The sequence below is a fragment of the Pezoporus occidentalis genome, unplaced genomic scaffold, assembly GCF_034315485.1.
Source record: "Pezoporus occidentalis ecotype Australia unplaced genomic scaffold, CSIRO_AGI_Poc_V1 ctg419, whole genome shotgun sequence".
In the NCBI taxonomy this organism is placed as follows: domain Eukaryota; kingdom Metazoa; phylum Chordata; class Aves; order Psittaciformes; family Psittacidae; genus Pezoporus; species Pezoporus occidentalis.
In genome coordinates, this window is record NW_026915746.1 from 1 (window position 1) to 14,395 (window position 14,395).

Consider the following 14,395-nt stretch of genomic DNA (forward strand, 5'->3'; position numbering starts at 1 on the left):
AGAGACCCGTAGGGACCCCATAGAGACCCATAGAGACCCCATCGAGACCCATCGAGACCCATAGAGACCCCATAGAGACCCGTAGGGACCCCATAGAGACCCCATAGAGACCCATAGAGACCCATAGAGACCCCATAGAGACCCATAGAGACCCATAGAGACCCCATAGAGACCCTATAGAGACCCCATAGAGACCCCATAGAGACCCCATAGAGACCCATAGAGAACCTATAGAGACCCATAGAGACCCCATAGAGACCCCATAGAGACCCCATAGGAACCCTATAGAGACCCTATAGGGACCCCATAGGGACCCTAGAGACTCCCTAGAGACCCCATAGAGACCCCATAGGGACCCCATAGAGACGCCATAGAGACCCCATAGAGACCCTGTAGAGACCCCATAGGAACCCTATAGAGACCCCATAGAGACCCCATAGAGATGCCATAGAGACCCCATAGAGACCCTATAGGCACAACCATCTACCCCCATAGACACCCATACACGCTATAGACACCCGTGTAACCCTATAGACACCCATGTGCCCTATAGACACCCATGTACACCTATAGACACCCCTGTAACCCTATAGACACACAGGCACCCCTATAGACACCCATGTGGTGTCCTATAGACAACCCACCTGGTCCTGTAGACACCATATACCCTTATATAGACACCCATGCACCCCTATAGACATCCCTATAGACACCCATTCTCCCTAGAGACACCCATGCACCCCTTATATACGCTCATGTACCCTAGAGAGGCCCATCCCCCTTATAGACACCCACCTGCTCCTATAGACCCCCATGTACCCCTATAGGCCCCAGACCCCCTATAGACACCCCTATAGACACCCGTGTACCCCTATAGGCCCCATACCCCCTATAGACAGCCCTATAGACACCCGTGTACCCCTATAGGCCCCATACCCCCTATAGACACCTCTATAGACACCCGTGTACCCCTATAGGCCCCAGACCCCCTATAGACACCCTATAGTACCCCCATGTACCCCTATAGGCCCCTATACCCCCTATAGACCCCCATGTACCCCTACCCCATATATGTACCCCTATAGACCCCCATGTACCCCTATAGGCCCCAGACCCCCAACAGAAACCCCTATAGACACCTGTGTACCCCTATAGGCCCCATACCCCCTATAGACACCCCTATAGACACCCGTGTACCCCTATAGGCCCCATACCCCCTATAGACTCCCCTATAGACCCCCATGCACCCCTATAGACCCCATACCCCCATAGACCCCCATGTACCCCTGTAAACCCCATACCCCCTATAGACACCTCTATAGACCCCCATGTACCTCTATAGACCCCATGACCGCACTTGAGACCCTTGTACCCCTGTAAACCCCATACCCCCATAGACACCTCTATAGACCCCCATGTACCCCTATAGACCCCATACCCCCTATAGACACCTCTATAGACCCCCATGTACCCCTATAGACCCCATACCCCCTATAGACCCCCTATAGACCCCCATGTACCCCTATAGACCCCATACCCCCTATAGACCCCTATAGACCCCATACCCCCTATAGACCCCCATGTACCCCTATAGACCCCTATAGACCCCCTATAGACCCCCATGCACCCCTATAGACCCCATACCCCCTATAGACACCCCTATAGACCCCCATACCCCCTATAGACCCCATACCCCCTATAGACCCCCATGTACCCCTAGAGACCCCATACCCCCTATAGACCCCCCTATAGACCCCAGTGAAAGCTCCCGCAGCCGCCTCCAGCCGAAGCTTTATTCACATCCGGGTACAGAGACAGGACCCGGGGGGGGGGAGGGCCCCCCTCCTCCCCCTCCCCCTCCCCCCCAACCCCACGGGGGGGGGAGGGGCTCGTGTCCCCTGTGATCGACTTTATTAATGATTAATTATTAATGATTTGTACATCAGCTTCTGCCTTTTAATAATAACAAGAATTCCTCATAATAAATAAGGATAAGAAACCCTAAAAAACCACCAACGAAAACGGGGCGAAAAGAGGGGAAAACGGGCAAAAAGCGACCGAAAAAAAAACCAAAAAAAAACAAACAAAAAAAGGCCCCAACGGAAGGAGAAATTAATTAATTTAATTAATTAATGGGGGCGGGGGGGGGGGGGGGGAAAAGGGACCCCTCCCCCCCCTTCCCCTCCCCCCAGGTGCCTGGCAGTGAGTGGAGCTGGGAGGTAGCGTGGGGTAAAGCCCCCTCCCCCCCACTATGGGGCACCCCCCATGTCACCCATGGGGCACCCCCCCTATGGGACCAGCATCTGGCTTCAAAGTGAAGTGGGTGAGGAATGGGTCTCTTAACAGGGCTCTAGATGCTGATGGGTGGCCCCTTGGCACCCGTTGGGTGCTGAGTGAAGCCACTGGGTGCTGCTCAAACTCATTGGGTGCTCCTCAACTCATTGGGTGCTCCTCAACCCATTGGGTGCTCCTCAACTCATTGGGTGCTCCTCAACTCATTGGGTGCTCCTCAAAGTGGTTGGGTGCTCCTCAAACTTGTTGGGTGCTGCTCAAACCCATTGGGTGCTCCTCAACTCATTGGGTGCTCCTCAGACCCACTGGGTGCTCCTCAACTCATTGGGTGCTCCTCAACTCATTGGGTGCTCCTCAACTCATTGGGTGCTCCTCAAACTGGTTGGGTGCTCCTCAAACTTGTTGGGTGCTGCTCAAACCCATTGGGTGCTCCTCAACTCATTGGGTGCTCCTCAAACCCACTGCGTGCTCCACAACTCATTGGGTGCAGCTCAAACTCACTGGGTGCTGCTCAAACCCACTGGGTGCTCCTCAACTCACTGGGTGCTCCTCAACCCATTGGGTGCTCCTCAACTCATTGGGTGCTCCTCAAACTCACTGGGTGCTCCTCAAACTCATTGGGTGTTCCTCAGACCCACTGGGTGCTCTTCAACTCACTGGGTGCTCCTCAACCCATTGGGTGCTCCTCAACTCATTGGGTGCTCCTCAACCCATTGGGTGCTCCTCAACTCATTGGGTGCTCTTCAACTCATTGGGTGCTCCTCAGACCCATTGGATGCTCCTCAACTCACTGGGTGCTCTTCAGCTCATTGGGTGCTCCTCAGACCCACTGGATGCTCCTCAACATATTGGGTGCTCTTCAGACCCACTGGATGCTCATCTCATTGGGTGCTCCTCAGACCCACTGGATGCTCCTCAACCCATTGGGTGCTCCTCAGACCCATTGGATGCTCCTCAAGTCATTGGGTGCTCCTCACCCTCCACTGGGTGCCAACCACCATCCATTTGGTGCTCCTTAAACCCACTGGGTGCTCCTCAGACCCATTGGGTGTGACTACCACCACCTATTGGGTGCCCTCCTTGGTTCTGCTTTGCCCCAGGTGGAGCTGAAGGCACTTGGGGGGCAGCCATGGGGAAGGAATGGGAAGGGGGTGGTGGATGAGGGGGCTGGGGGGTGCTGGAGATGGTGGGTGCCAAGAAGGGTCCTCGAGGGGCAGGGGATGGTGCCTGCAAGGATGGGTCCAGAAGGAGATGATGGGTGCCAAGGTGGGTGCAGAAGGAGCAGGAGATGATGGGTGCAGAAGGAGCAGGAGGAGATGATGGGTGCCAAGGTGGGTGCAGAAGGAGCAGGAGATGATGGGTGCCAAGGTGGGTCCAGAAGGAGCAAGAGATGATGGGTGCCAAGGTGGGTCCAGAAGGAGCAGGAGGAGATGATGGGTGCCAAGGTGGGTCCAGAAGGAGCAGGAGGAGATGATGGGTGCCAAGGTGGGTCCAGAAGGAGCAGGAGGAGATGGGTGCCAAGGTGGGTGCATAAGGAGCAGGAGGAGATGATGGGTGCCAAGGTGGGTCCAGAAGGAGCAGGAGATGATGGGTGCCAAGGTGGGTCCAGAAGGAGCAGGAGATGATGGGTGCCAAGGTGGGTGCAGAAGGAGCAGGAGATGATGGGTGCCAAGGTGGGTGCAGAAGGAGCAGGAGATGATGGGTGCCAAGGTGGGTCCAGAAGGAGCAGGAGATGATGGGTGCCAAGGTGGGTGCAGAAGGAGCAGGTGATGATAGGTCCCAAAGTGGGTCCAGAAGGAGCAGGAGGAGATGATGGGTGCCAAAGTGGGTGCAGAAGGAGCAGGAGGAGATGATGAGTGCCAAGGTGGGTGCAGAAGGAGCAGAAGGTGATGGGTGTCAACATGGGTCCAGCAGGGCCAAGCAGATGATGGGCACCAAGATGGTTTATGCAGGACCAGGAGGAGATGATGGGCACCAAGATGGGTCCAGGAGGACCAGTAGGACACGGCATGCCAAGATGGGTCCAGTAGGGTAAAGCAGAGATGATGGGCACCAAGGTGGGTCCAACAGGAGATGATGGGTGTCAAAATGTGTCCATCAGGGCCAAGCAGATGATGGGCACCAAGAGGGTTTATGTAGGACCAGAAGCAGATGATGGGCACCAAGATGGGTCCCTGAGGACCAGTAGGACACAACATGCCAAGATGGGTCCAGTAGGGCAGAGATGATGGGCACCAAGGTGGGTCCAACAGGAGATGATGGGTGTCAAAATGTGTCCATCAGGGCCAAGCAGATGATGGGTGCCAAAATGAGCTGGCCAGAAGCAGGAGGAGATGATGGGCTCCAAGATGGGTCCAGCAGATGATGGGCACCAAGATGGTTTATGCAGGACCAGGAGGACACGGCATGCCAAGATGGGTCCAGTAGGGTAAGGTAGAGATGATGGGTACCAAGAGAGGTCCAGCAGGAGCAGATGACGGATGTCAAGATGAGCGCAGGAGGACCAAACAGAGATGATGGGTGCCAAGATGGTTTGGGCAGGACCAGGAGGAGATGATGGGCTCCAAGATGGGTCGGGCAGGACCAGGAGGAGATGATGGGCTCCAAGATGGTTTGGGCAGGACCAGGAGGAGATGATGGGCTCCAAGATGGGTTGGGCAGGACCAGGAGGAGATGATGGGCTCCAAGATGGGTCGGGCAGGACCAGGAGGAGATGATGGGCTCCAAGATGGTTTGGGCAGGACCAGGAGGAGATGATGGGCTCCAAGATGAGCTGGGCAGGACCAGGAGGAGATGATGGGCTCCAAGATGAGCTGGGCAGGACCAGGAGGAGATGATGGGCTCCAAGAAGGGTCCAGCAGGACATGCCAAATGCCAAGATGTGTCCAGTAAGGCAGAGATGGGCACCAGGGAAGGTCCATCAGGGGCAGAAGGAGATGATGGATGCCAAGACAAGTCCAAGAGAACCAGGAGAAGATGATGGGCACCAAGACGGGTCCAGGAGGGGATGGTGGGTACCAAGATGGCTTGGGCAGGACCAAGCGGAGGTGATGGGCACCCAGATGGCTCCAGGAGAACCAGGATGTGGTGGGTGCCAAGAAGGTTCCAGCAGGACCAGAAGGATGTGACAGATGCTGAGATGTGTCCAGCAGGAGCATGGGGAGATGATGGGCACCAAGATGGGTCCAGCAGGGTCAAGCAGAGATGATGGGCACCAAGATGGGTCCAGCAGGGTCAAGCAGAGATGATGGGCACCAAGATGGGTCCAGCAGGGTAAAGCAGAGATGATGGGCACCAAGATGGGTCCAGCAGAGACAATGGGCACCAAGATGTGTCCAGCAGGGTCAAGCAGAGATGATGGGCACCACAATGAGTTGGGCAGGACCAGGAGGAGATGATGGGCACCAAAACAGGTCCAGGAGAAGCAGGGTGAGATGATGGGTGCCAAGATCGGTCCAGCAGGAGCAGGAGGTGATGATGGGCACCAAAACAGGTCCAGGAGAAGCAGGGTGAGATGATGGGTGCCAAAGTGGGTCCAGCAGGAGCAGGAGGTGATGATGGGCACCAAGATGGGTACAGGAGGAGCAGGAGGAGATGATGGGGGTCAGGATGGGTGTTTCAAGGCCAGGAGCAGATGGTGGGTCCAGCAGACACAGTGGGTGCTCAAACAGGTCCTTTGGGTGCCAACATGAGGTGAGATGCGTCCGGTGTAGGGATGGTCACCATGATGTGTGCAGGCAGTGACCTAGCCACCAGCTCCTCCAGCACCCAAAGGTGGGCACCTGGCCTCAATGAGCCCCCCAAAGGGACCCCAGCACCCAAAGGGACCCCCCCAGCGCCACCCTTGGGTGCACCCAGCTCCAGTTGTGCCAATGGTCTCCTTCCCTATGGGCTGGGCCTCTCCTGGTCCCTCTGGTCCCCTGGTGCCACCTTCTCCATGGGCTCAGCTCAGCACCTGGAGGTCCTCCCGGCCCCACGGCTGCCCCACAGCTCTGCTCTCAACCAGCCGCCCAACCCCAACATTGATGTGGATGGACCCCAACCCTGCTCAGATGCCACCAGGTCCTCGCTGCCACCCATGACCACCCAGGACGGATGGAAGCGTCGCCCATGGGATGCTCCTCAGCTGTCCAATGGGTGCTGCCATCCCTTGGTGACCCCACCATGGCCAACCATTGGTGACCCCACCACAGCCAACCCCTTGGTGACTCCACCATGGCCATCCCTTGGTGACTCCACCATGGCCAACCCTTGGTGACCCCACCATGGCCAACCCTTGGTGACCTCACCACAGCCACACCCTTGGTGACCACCATGGCCAACCCCTTGGTGACCCCACCACGGCCATCCCTTGGTGACCCCACCATGGCCAACCCCTTGCTGACCCCACCATGGCAAACCCCTTGGTGACCTCACCATGGCCAACCCCTTGGTGACCCCACCATGGCCAATCCATCGGTGACCTCACCATGGCAAACCCTTAGTGACCACACCATGGCCAACCCTTGGTGACCCCACCATGGCCAACCCTTGGTGACTCCCACCATGGCCAACCCTTAGTGACTCCACCATGGCCAACCCCTTGGTGACTCCCACCATGGCCAATCCATCGGTGACCCCACCACGGCCAATCCATCGGTGACTCCACCATGGCCAACCCTTGGTGACCCCACCATGGCCAATCCATCGGTGACCCCACCATGGCCATCCCTTGGTGACCCCACCATGGCCATCCCTTGGTGACCCCACCATGGCCAACCATTGGTGACCCCACCATAGCCAATCCATTGGTGACAACCATGGCCATCCCTTCGTGACCCCACCATGGCCATCCCTTGGTGACACCACCATGGCCAACCATTGGTGACCCCACCATAGCCAATCCATTGGTGACAACCATGGCCATCCCTTGGTGACCCCACCATGGCCAATCCATCGGTGACCCCACCACAGCCAATCCATTGGTGACCCCACCATGGCCATCCCTTGGTGACCCCACCATGGCCAACCATTGGTGACCCCACCATAGCCAATCCATTGGTGACAACCATGGCCATCCCTTGGTGACCCCACCATGGCCAATCCATCGGTGACCCCACCATAGCCAATCCATTGGTGACCCCACCATAGCCAATCCATTGGTGACAACCATGACCATCCCTTGGTGACCCCACCATGGCCAACCCCTCCGGCTGGTCACGATGTGACCAGTGCCACAGTCAGGATGGGGCTTGGTTGATCCCATGTCTCACTGCAGGGGGGCCGGTGAAGGTGCCACCACCCCCCCCCGCCCAGCACTCATCCTCTGGTGGGGTCCATGTGGGGTCTTGGGGCGGGAAGGTGGGGGGACACCTCGGGTGGCGGGTGCTATAGGACGCCCTCCATGAAGCTGGTGTCGAGGTGCTGGATGAGCACCCGGATGAAGGACATCTCCTTGCGCGTGTTCTCGAAGATGATCCGGGGGTCGTCCGATTGGCAGCGCAGGCAGTTGGGGGCCATCACCATGGCCAGGTTATTGACGTCCATCTTGGTGACCGCCACGTTGCCCGGCTGCACGAACACCTATGGGGCAGGCAGGAGGAAGGGGGTGGCGAGGCCGTGTGTGGACACAATGGGTCTTGGGTGAGATGGGGGAGGACCGCATGGAACGGGCTGGGTTGGAAGGGAGATTGAAGATGATCCAGTTCTAAGCCCCTGCCATGGGCAAGATGGAGATGCTCTGGAAGAGGTGATGGAGATGAGAAGGGGTCTGAAGCCACCCCACAAGAGGGGACCTGGAGGATGGCCAGGACCATGGGACCTCAAATCTGGAGCCGGCTCATGGAGTCATGGAACGGGTTGGTTTGAAGGGAACTGAAAACTCCCCGATTTCCAACCATTACAATGGGCATGGTCGCCTTCCACTGGGGCAGGGTGCTGCTCCATGGTGGACTCCATGGGCTGGGAGCATCCATTCGTCAACATTGCTGTCCCCACGTCCTCTGCTCTCCATCCCATCATGCCCAGTCTCTTTCGGTACCACAGATAACACCCAGCCCACTGCAGGACCTTGCCCTGCGCCTGGCTTCAACGCTAACCCTAACCCTAACCCTAAATCCAACCCCAACCCTAACACCAACGCTAACATTAACACCAACCCTAAACCCAACCCCAAACCTAACCCTAACCCTAACCCCAACCCCAACCCCCACCCTAACCCCAACCCTAACATTAACCCCAACCCTAACCCCAACCCCAACCCCAACCCCAACCCTAACCCCAACCCCAACCCTAACCCCAACCCTAACCCTAACCCCAACCCTAACCCCAACCCTAACCCCAACCCCAACCCCAACCCCCACCCTAACCCCAACCCTAACATTAACCCCAACCCTAACCCCAAACCCAAACCTAACCCTAACCCCAACCCTAACCCCAACCCTAACCCTAACCCTAACCCTAACCCTAACCCTAACCCTAACCTCAAACCTAACCCCAACCCTAACATTAACCCCAACCCTAACCCCAACCCTAACCCCAACCCTAACCCTAACCCCAACCCTAACCCTAACCCTAACCCTAACCCCAACCCTAACCCCAACCCTAACCCTAACCCCAACCCTAACCCTAACCCCACCCCTAACCCTAACCCCAACCCTAACCCCAACCCTAACCCTCCTGACACCCATACAGCTCCCACTTCTCCACCCCCTTCCAGGTCCTTCAGGTGGGCAAAACCCCAGCCCTTGACTTGGTGGCATCTCCAAAGGTGCTGTGGGGTCACCAGAACCCACCTGCACCCCTGAACACAGCCATGAGTGACACCATGGGCTCGACCGGGTGTTCCAACCGGGCCTCGAGCCCTGCCAGGGATGGGGCAACCACAGCCACGGAGCCCCCTTCCCCCCCGCCCCAAGCGCTATGGGGTCACCCCGGTGGGTCCCGGCCGTACCTGTAGGAAGCGGATGAGGTAGCACAGCACCATCTTGTTGATCCTGGGCAGGGAGTGGACAACGGCGATGGCCGCCTCGGGGTTCTCGTAGTGGGTGATGCACTGCTCATAGAAGTCGTGGGGGATGAGGGGTTCCTCCAGCTCCCGGTACCAGAGCTTCAGCAGGGAGGCTGTACGGGGAAGGAGGACATGGGGTGCTATGGGGTGGGGGTTCTGCACCTCCCCGCACTCATCCGTCGCCCTCCCGGGTCCTACCGGGAACGTGGGGGTCCTCCAAGCCCGTTGGGATCTTCCATTGGTCCACCTGGAGCTTGAGCGCGTTGACCTCGTCGATGTCGCCGGGGACCCTGAAGGGGGAAGAGATGTTGGGTGTCAAGCAAGAGGTGGGGACCTACCTGCCTCAGACCCACCTTGGGTCCCTCATGTGGGGCCCAAGAGCTGGAGGTGGAGGTGTTTTGGGACCTGGGTTCTGCCCATGGGGAGGAGGCATCCTGCTGTGATGGACCAGGGGAGGTTTGTATGGGAACCCCAAGACCTCAGCTTGGCTTTGGTGGACACCAAAGGATGGGCATGACCCCGACGTGGAGAAACCCCCAATGGTCTCGGAGCAAGGAGAAGTTGAGCTGCTCAAGGAGGAAAAGGGCCCCCATAGGGATGTGGGGCACAGGTTGGCTGCCCCATAAGGAGATGACCTGTTATGGGCTTCCCCCATAAGATGACCATGCTGGGGGTCTCCAGCAACCACAGATGAATGGGGATGTGGGAAATGATGTGGTTGCCCCATAGGACGACTTGTTATGGGCTCCCCCCATGAGCAGGTCACCAAACTGAGGGTCTCCTGCAGCTGTAGATGAATGGGGATGTGGGGAATGATGTGGTTGCCCCATAGGATGACTTGTTATGGGCTCCCCCCATCAGAAGGTCACCAAACTGAGGGTCTCCTGCAACCACAGATGAATGGGGATGTGGGGAATAATGTGGTTGCCCCATAGGACGACTTGTTATGGGCTTCCCCCATCAGAAGGTCACCATGTTGGGGGTGTCCAGCAACCACGGATGAATGGGGATGTGGGGAATGATGTGGTTGCCCCATAGGATGACTTGTTATGGGCTCCCCCCCATGAGCAGGTCACCATGCTGGGGGTCTCCAGCAGCTGTAGATGAATGGGGATGCGGGGAATGATGTGGTTGCCCCATAGGATGACTTGTTATGGGCTTCCCCCATCAGAAGGTCACCAAACTGAGGGTCTCCTGCAGCTGTAGATGAATGGGGATGTGGGGAATGATGTGGCTGCCCCATAGGATGACTTGTTATGGGCTTCCCCAATGAGAAGGTCACCAAACTGAGGGTCTCCTGCAACCATAGGTGAACGGGGATGTGGGGAATGATGTGGTTGCCCCATAGGATGACTTGTTATGGGCGTCCCCCATCAGAAGGTCACCATGTTGGGGGTCTCCAGCAACCACAGATGAATGGGGATGTGGGAATGATGTGGCTGCCCCATAGGACAACTTGTTATGGGCTTCCCCCATCAGAAGGTCACCATGCTGGGGGTCTCCAGCAACCATAGGTGAATGGGAATGTGGGGAATGATGTCGTTGCTCCATAGGACGACTTGTTATGGGCTTCCCACATGAGCAGGTCACTATGCTGGGGGTCTCCTGCAACCATAGGTGAATGGGGATGTGGGGAATGATGTGGTTGCCCCATAGGATGACTTGTTATGGGCTTCCCCCATGAGAAGGTCACCAAACTGAGGGTCTCCTGCAACCATAGGTGAATGGGGATGTGGGGAATGATGTGGTTGCCCCATAGGACGACTTGTTATGGGCTCCCCCCATGAGAAGGTCACCATGCTGGGGGTCTCCTGCAGCTGTAGATGAATGGGGATGTGGGGAATGATGTGGTTGCCCCATAGGATGACTTGTTATGGGCTCCCCCCATGAGAAGGTCACCAAACTGAGGGTCTCCTGCAACCATAGGTGAATGGGGATGTGGGGAATGATGTGGTTGCCCCATAGGATGACTTGTTATGGGCTTCCCCAATGAGAAGGTCACCAAACTGAGGGTCTCCTGCAACCATAGGTGAATGGGAATGTGGGAAATGATGCGGTTGCCCCATAGGACGACTTGTTACGGGCTTCCCCCACTGCGGTGGTCGCCCTGGTGGGTGCCGGTGCCTCTACCTGAAGATGCCCTCGGTCTGGTCGCCGTTGAGGGCCAGGACCTCCTCGGAGAGGCGGGTCTGCACCCAGGGCAGCTGCCGCTCCGGGTACTTCTCCTTCTGCATGGCGATGATGTCCTGCAGGGAGCTGCCGAACATGGAGGGGTTGAAGACGGCGTTCTTGGCGTGGCGAATCTCCTCGATGTTGGGCTTCTTCAGGCCCTGCAAGGGGACAGCGGAGGCGTCACCAACGCGCCGGGGGATGGAGTCCCCAGGGCTGGGCTGGGCCACGCGGGTCCCGCTCAAGCCCAGGTCCCCATGGTCCGGAGCTCGCTGTGGGATGGGGACAGGGGATGGAGCCACGGTGAGGTCCGGCCAAGCCGGGCAAGGTGTCCAAGGCCCAGCAGCTCAGAGCTCAAAGGCAGCCTCCGGGCTGGTGCCTTCAGCCATTGTCTTGGTTGGAAAGTGAAGCTGGCCCCAGGAGAAGATGAGTGGTGGGATGCGGAGATGGATGCAGTGGATGGAGGCAGAAGAGATGGATGCGATGGATGTGGGCATGGTGGGATGGAGAAGAGATGGATGCAATGGATGTGGACATGGTGGGACGCAGAAGAGATGGATGCAATGGATGTGGGCATGGTGGGATGCAGAAGAGATGGATGCGACGGATGTGGGCATGGTGGGATGGAGAAGAGATGGATGCGATGGATGTGGACATGGTGGGATGCAGAAGAGATGGATGCAATGGATGTGGGCATGGTGGGATGCAGAAGAGATGGATGCGATGGATGTGGGCATGGTGGGATGGAGAAGAGATGGATGCAATGGATGTGGACATGGTGGGATGCAGAAGAGATGGATGCGATGGATGTGGGCATGGTGGGATGGAGAAGAGATGGATGCAATGGATGTGGACATGGTGGGATGGAGAAGAGATGGATGCAATGGATGTGGGCATGGTGGGATGCAGAAGAGATGGATGCAATGGATGTGGACATGGTGGGATGCAGATGGGATGGATGCAATGGATGTGGACATGGTGGGATGCAGAAGAGATGGATGCGATGGATGTGGACATGGTGGGATGCAGAAGAGATGGATGCGATGGATGTGGACATGGTGGGATGGAGAAGAGATGGATGCAATGGATGTGGACATGGTGGGATGCAGAAGAGATGGATGCGATGGATGTGGACATGGTGGGATGGAGAAGAGATGGATGCAATGGATGTGGACATGGTGGGATGCAGAAGAGATGGATGCAATGGATGTGGACATGGTGGGATGCAGATGGGATGGATGCAATGGATGTGGACATGGTGGGATGCAGAAGAGATGGATGCAATGGATGTGGGCATGGTGGGATGCAGAAGAGATGGATGCAATGGATGTGGACATGGTGGGATGCAGATGGGATGGATGCAATGGATGTGGACATGGTGGGATGCAGAAGAGATGGATGCAATCGATGTGGACATGGTGGGATGCAGAAGAGATGGATGCAATGGATGTGGACATGGTGGGATGCAGAAGAGATGGATGCAATGGATGTGGACATGGTGGGATGCAGAAGAGATGGATGCGATGGATGTGGGCATGGTGGGATGGAGAAGAGATGGATGCAATGGATGTGGACATGGTGGGATGCAGAAGAGATGGATGCAATGGATGTGGACATGGTGGGATGCAGAAGAGATGGATGCAATGGATGTGGACATGGTGGGATGCAGAAGAGATGGATGCAATGGATGTGGACATGGTGGGATGCAGAAGAGATGGATGCGATGGATGTGGACATGGTGGGATGCAGAAGAGATGGATGCGATGGATGTGGACATGGTGGGATGCAGATGGGATGGATGTGATGGATGTGGACATGGTGGGATGCAGAAGAGATGGATGCAATCGATGTGGACATGGTGGGATGCAGATGGGATGGATGCAATGGATGTGGGCATGGTGGGATGCAGAAGAGATGGATGCGATGGATGTGGACATGGTGGGATGCAGAAGAGATGGATGCGATGGATGTGGACATGGTGGGATGCAGATGGGATGGATGCAATGGATGTGGGCATGGTGGGATGCAGAAGAGATGGATGCGATGGATGTGGGCATGGTGGGATGGAGAAGAGATGGATGCGATGGATGTGGGCATGGTGGGATGCAGATGGGATGGATGCAATGGATGTGGACATGATGGGATGCAGAAGAGATGGATGCAATGGATGTGGACATGGTGGGATGCAGAAAAGATGGATGCAATGGATGTGGGCAGGGTGGGATGCAGAAGAGATGGACACAGCAGCCATGTGTGTGGTGGGACGTGGAAGAGGAGGTGGATGGAGCAGATGCAAGTGGAGGGATGCAGAAGAGATGGACGCAATGGATGCGGACACGGCTGGAAGCAGAAGGGTTGGATACAGCAGCCGTGTGTGTGGTGGGATGTGGAAAAGGAGATGGATGGAGATGTGTGTGGTGGGATGGACAGGGATGGATGTGTTTGGGTGGGATGCAGAGGAGATGGACGCAGCTCCCCATCAGCTGCATCTGCCCAAGCGTCTCCTCTCCAGACAGAGCCACCAACAGAAGAAGGCACCCGAGCTGTGGCTTCACCTCGAGCTCCTCAACCCCTGTCTTTGCCTCCACAGATCACAGTGATCCCAATGGATGCCACATCCCCTCCCTCCACCAGGCCTTGTCCGGGCAGATGTCACCATGAGGACCAAGGTGGGATCCCACCGTCCCTTCTCCATCCCCATGAAACGAGGATGGGGAAACTGAGGCAGCCGTGGTGCTGACGGGGCCAGGAGGAAAACCCCAAGCTCTAAATTCATCCCTATTTAGGGTCTACTCCTGAAGGACTCAACCACTGCCCTGATGGCAGCGATGGGAAATGGGGATAGACGTGATTGGTGAGGTCCATGGGGACCTGGGAGCTGCTGGAGCATCCTCTCCACCCTCAGCTCCCAGGATCATCTCCTCAATCCCTATTTGACCCCTTGGT

The 14,395-nt window shown here is 56.9% G+C and overlaps 1 protein-coding gene and 2 long non-coding RNA genes across 6 annotated transcripts in view; 1 reads left to right on the forward strand and 2 right to left on the reverse strand.

Moving 5' to 3' along the window:
- Positions 1 to 2,294: 2,294 nt before the first annotated feature.
- Positions 2,295 to 3,558, reverse strand: LOC134171701 (uncharacterized). Its single transcript, XR_009967700.1, has 3 exons — positions 3,270 to 3,558; positions 2,575 to 3,039; positions 2,295 to 2,494 (listed from the first exon to the last, which is right to left on the reverse strand). It is a non-coding gene; the product is annotated as an uncharacterized LOC134171701 (long non-coding RNA).
- A 570-nt stretch (positions 3,559 to 4,128) lies between these two features.
- Positions 4,129 to 5,937, forward strand: LOC134171702 (uncharacterized). Its single transcript, XR_009967701.1, has 3 exons — positions 4,129 to 4,156; positions 5,622 to 5,745; positions 5,835 to 5,937. It is a non-coding gene; the product is annotated as an uncharacterized LOC134171702 (long non-coding RNA).
- The window catches only part of ARHGAP39 (Rho GTPase activating protein 39), a 64,761-nt gene continuing 56,299 nt past the window's right edge, over positions 5,934 to 14,395 (reverse strand). For 3 of the 4 annotated variants that reach the window (XM_062634180.1, XM_062634178.1, XM_062634181.1), the window contains 5 exons: positions 11,411 to 11,610; positions 9,479 to 9,570; positions 9,224 to 9,393; positions 7,462 to 7,854; positions 6,598 to 6,755 (listed from right to left, as the gene is read on the reverse strand). In XM_062634180.1, the coding sequence (XP_062490164.1) occupies positions 7,660 to 7,854; positions 9,224 to 9,393; positions 9,479 to 9,570; positions 11,411 to 11,610 (657 nt within the window). In that variant the 3' untranslated portion in view covers positions 6,598 to 6,755; positions 7,462 to 7,659. Of the gene's footprint in view, positions 6,577 to 6,597; positions 6,756 to 7,461; positions 7,855 to 9,223; positions 9,394 to 9,478; positions 9,571 to 11,410; positions 11,611 to 14,395 lie in introns of those variants that run through there. The other variant, XM_062634179.1, reaches the window with a different exon arrangement.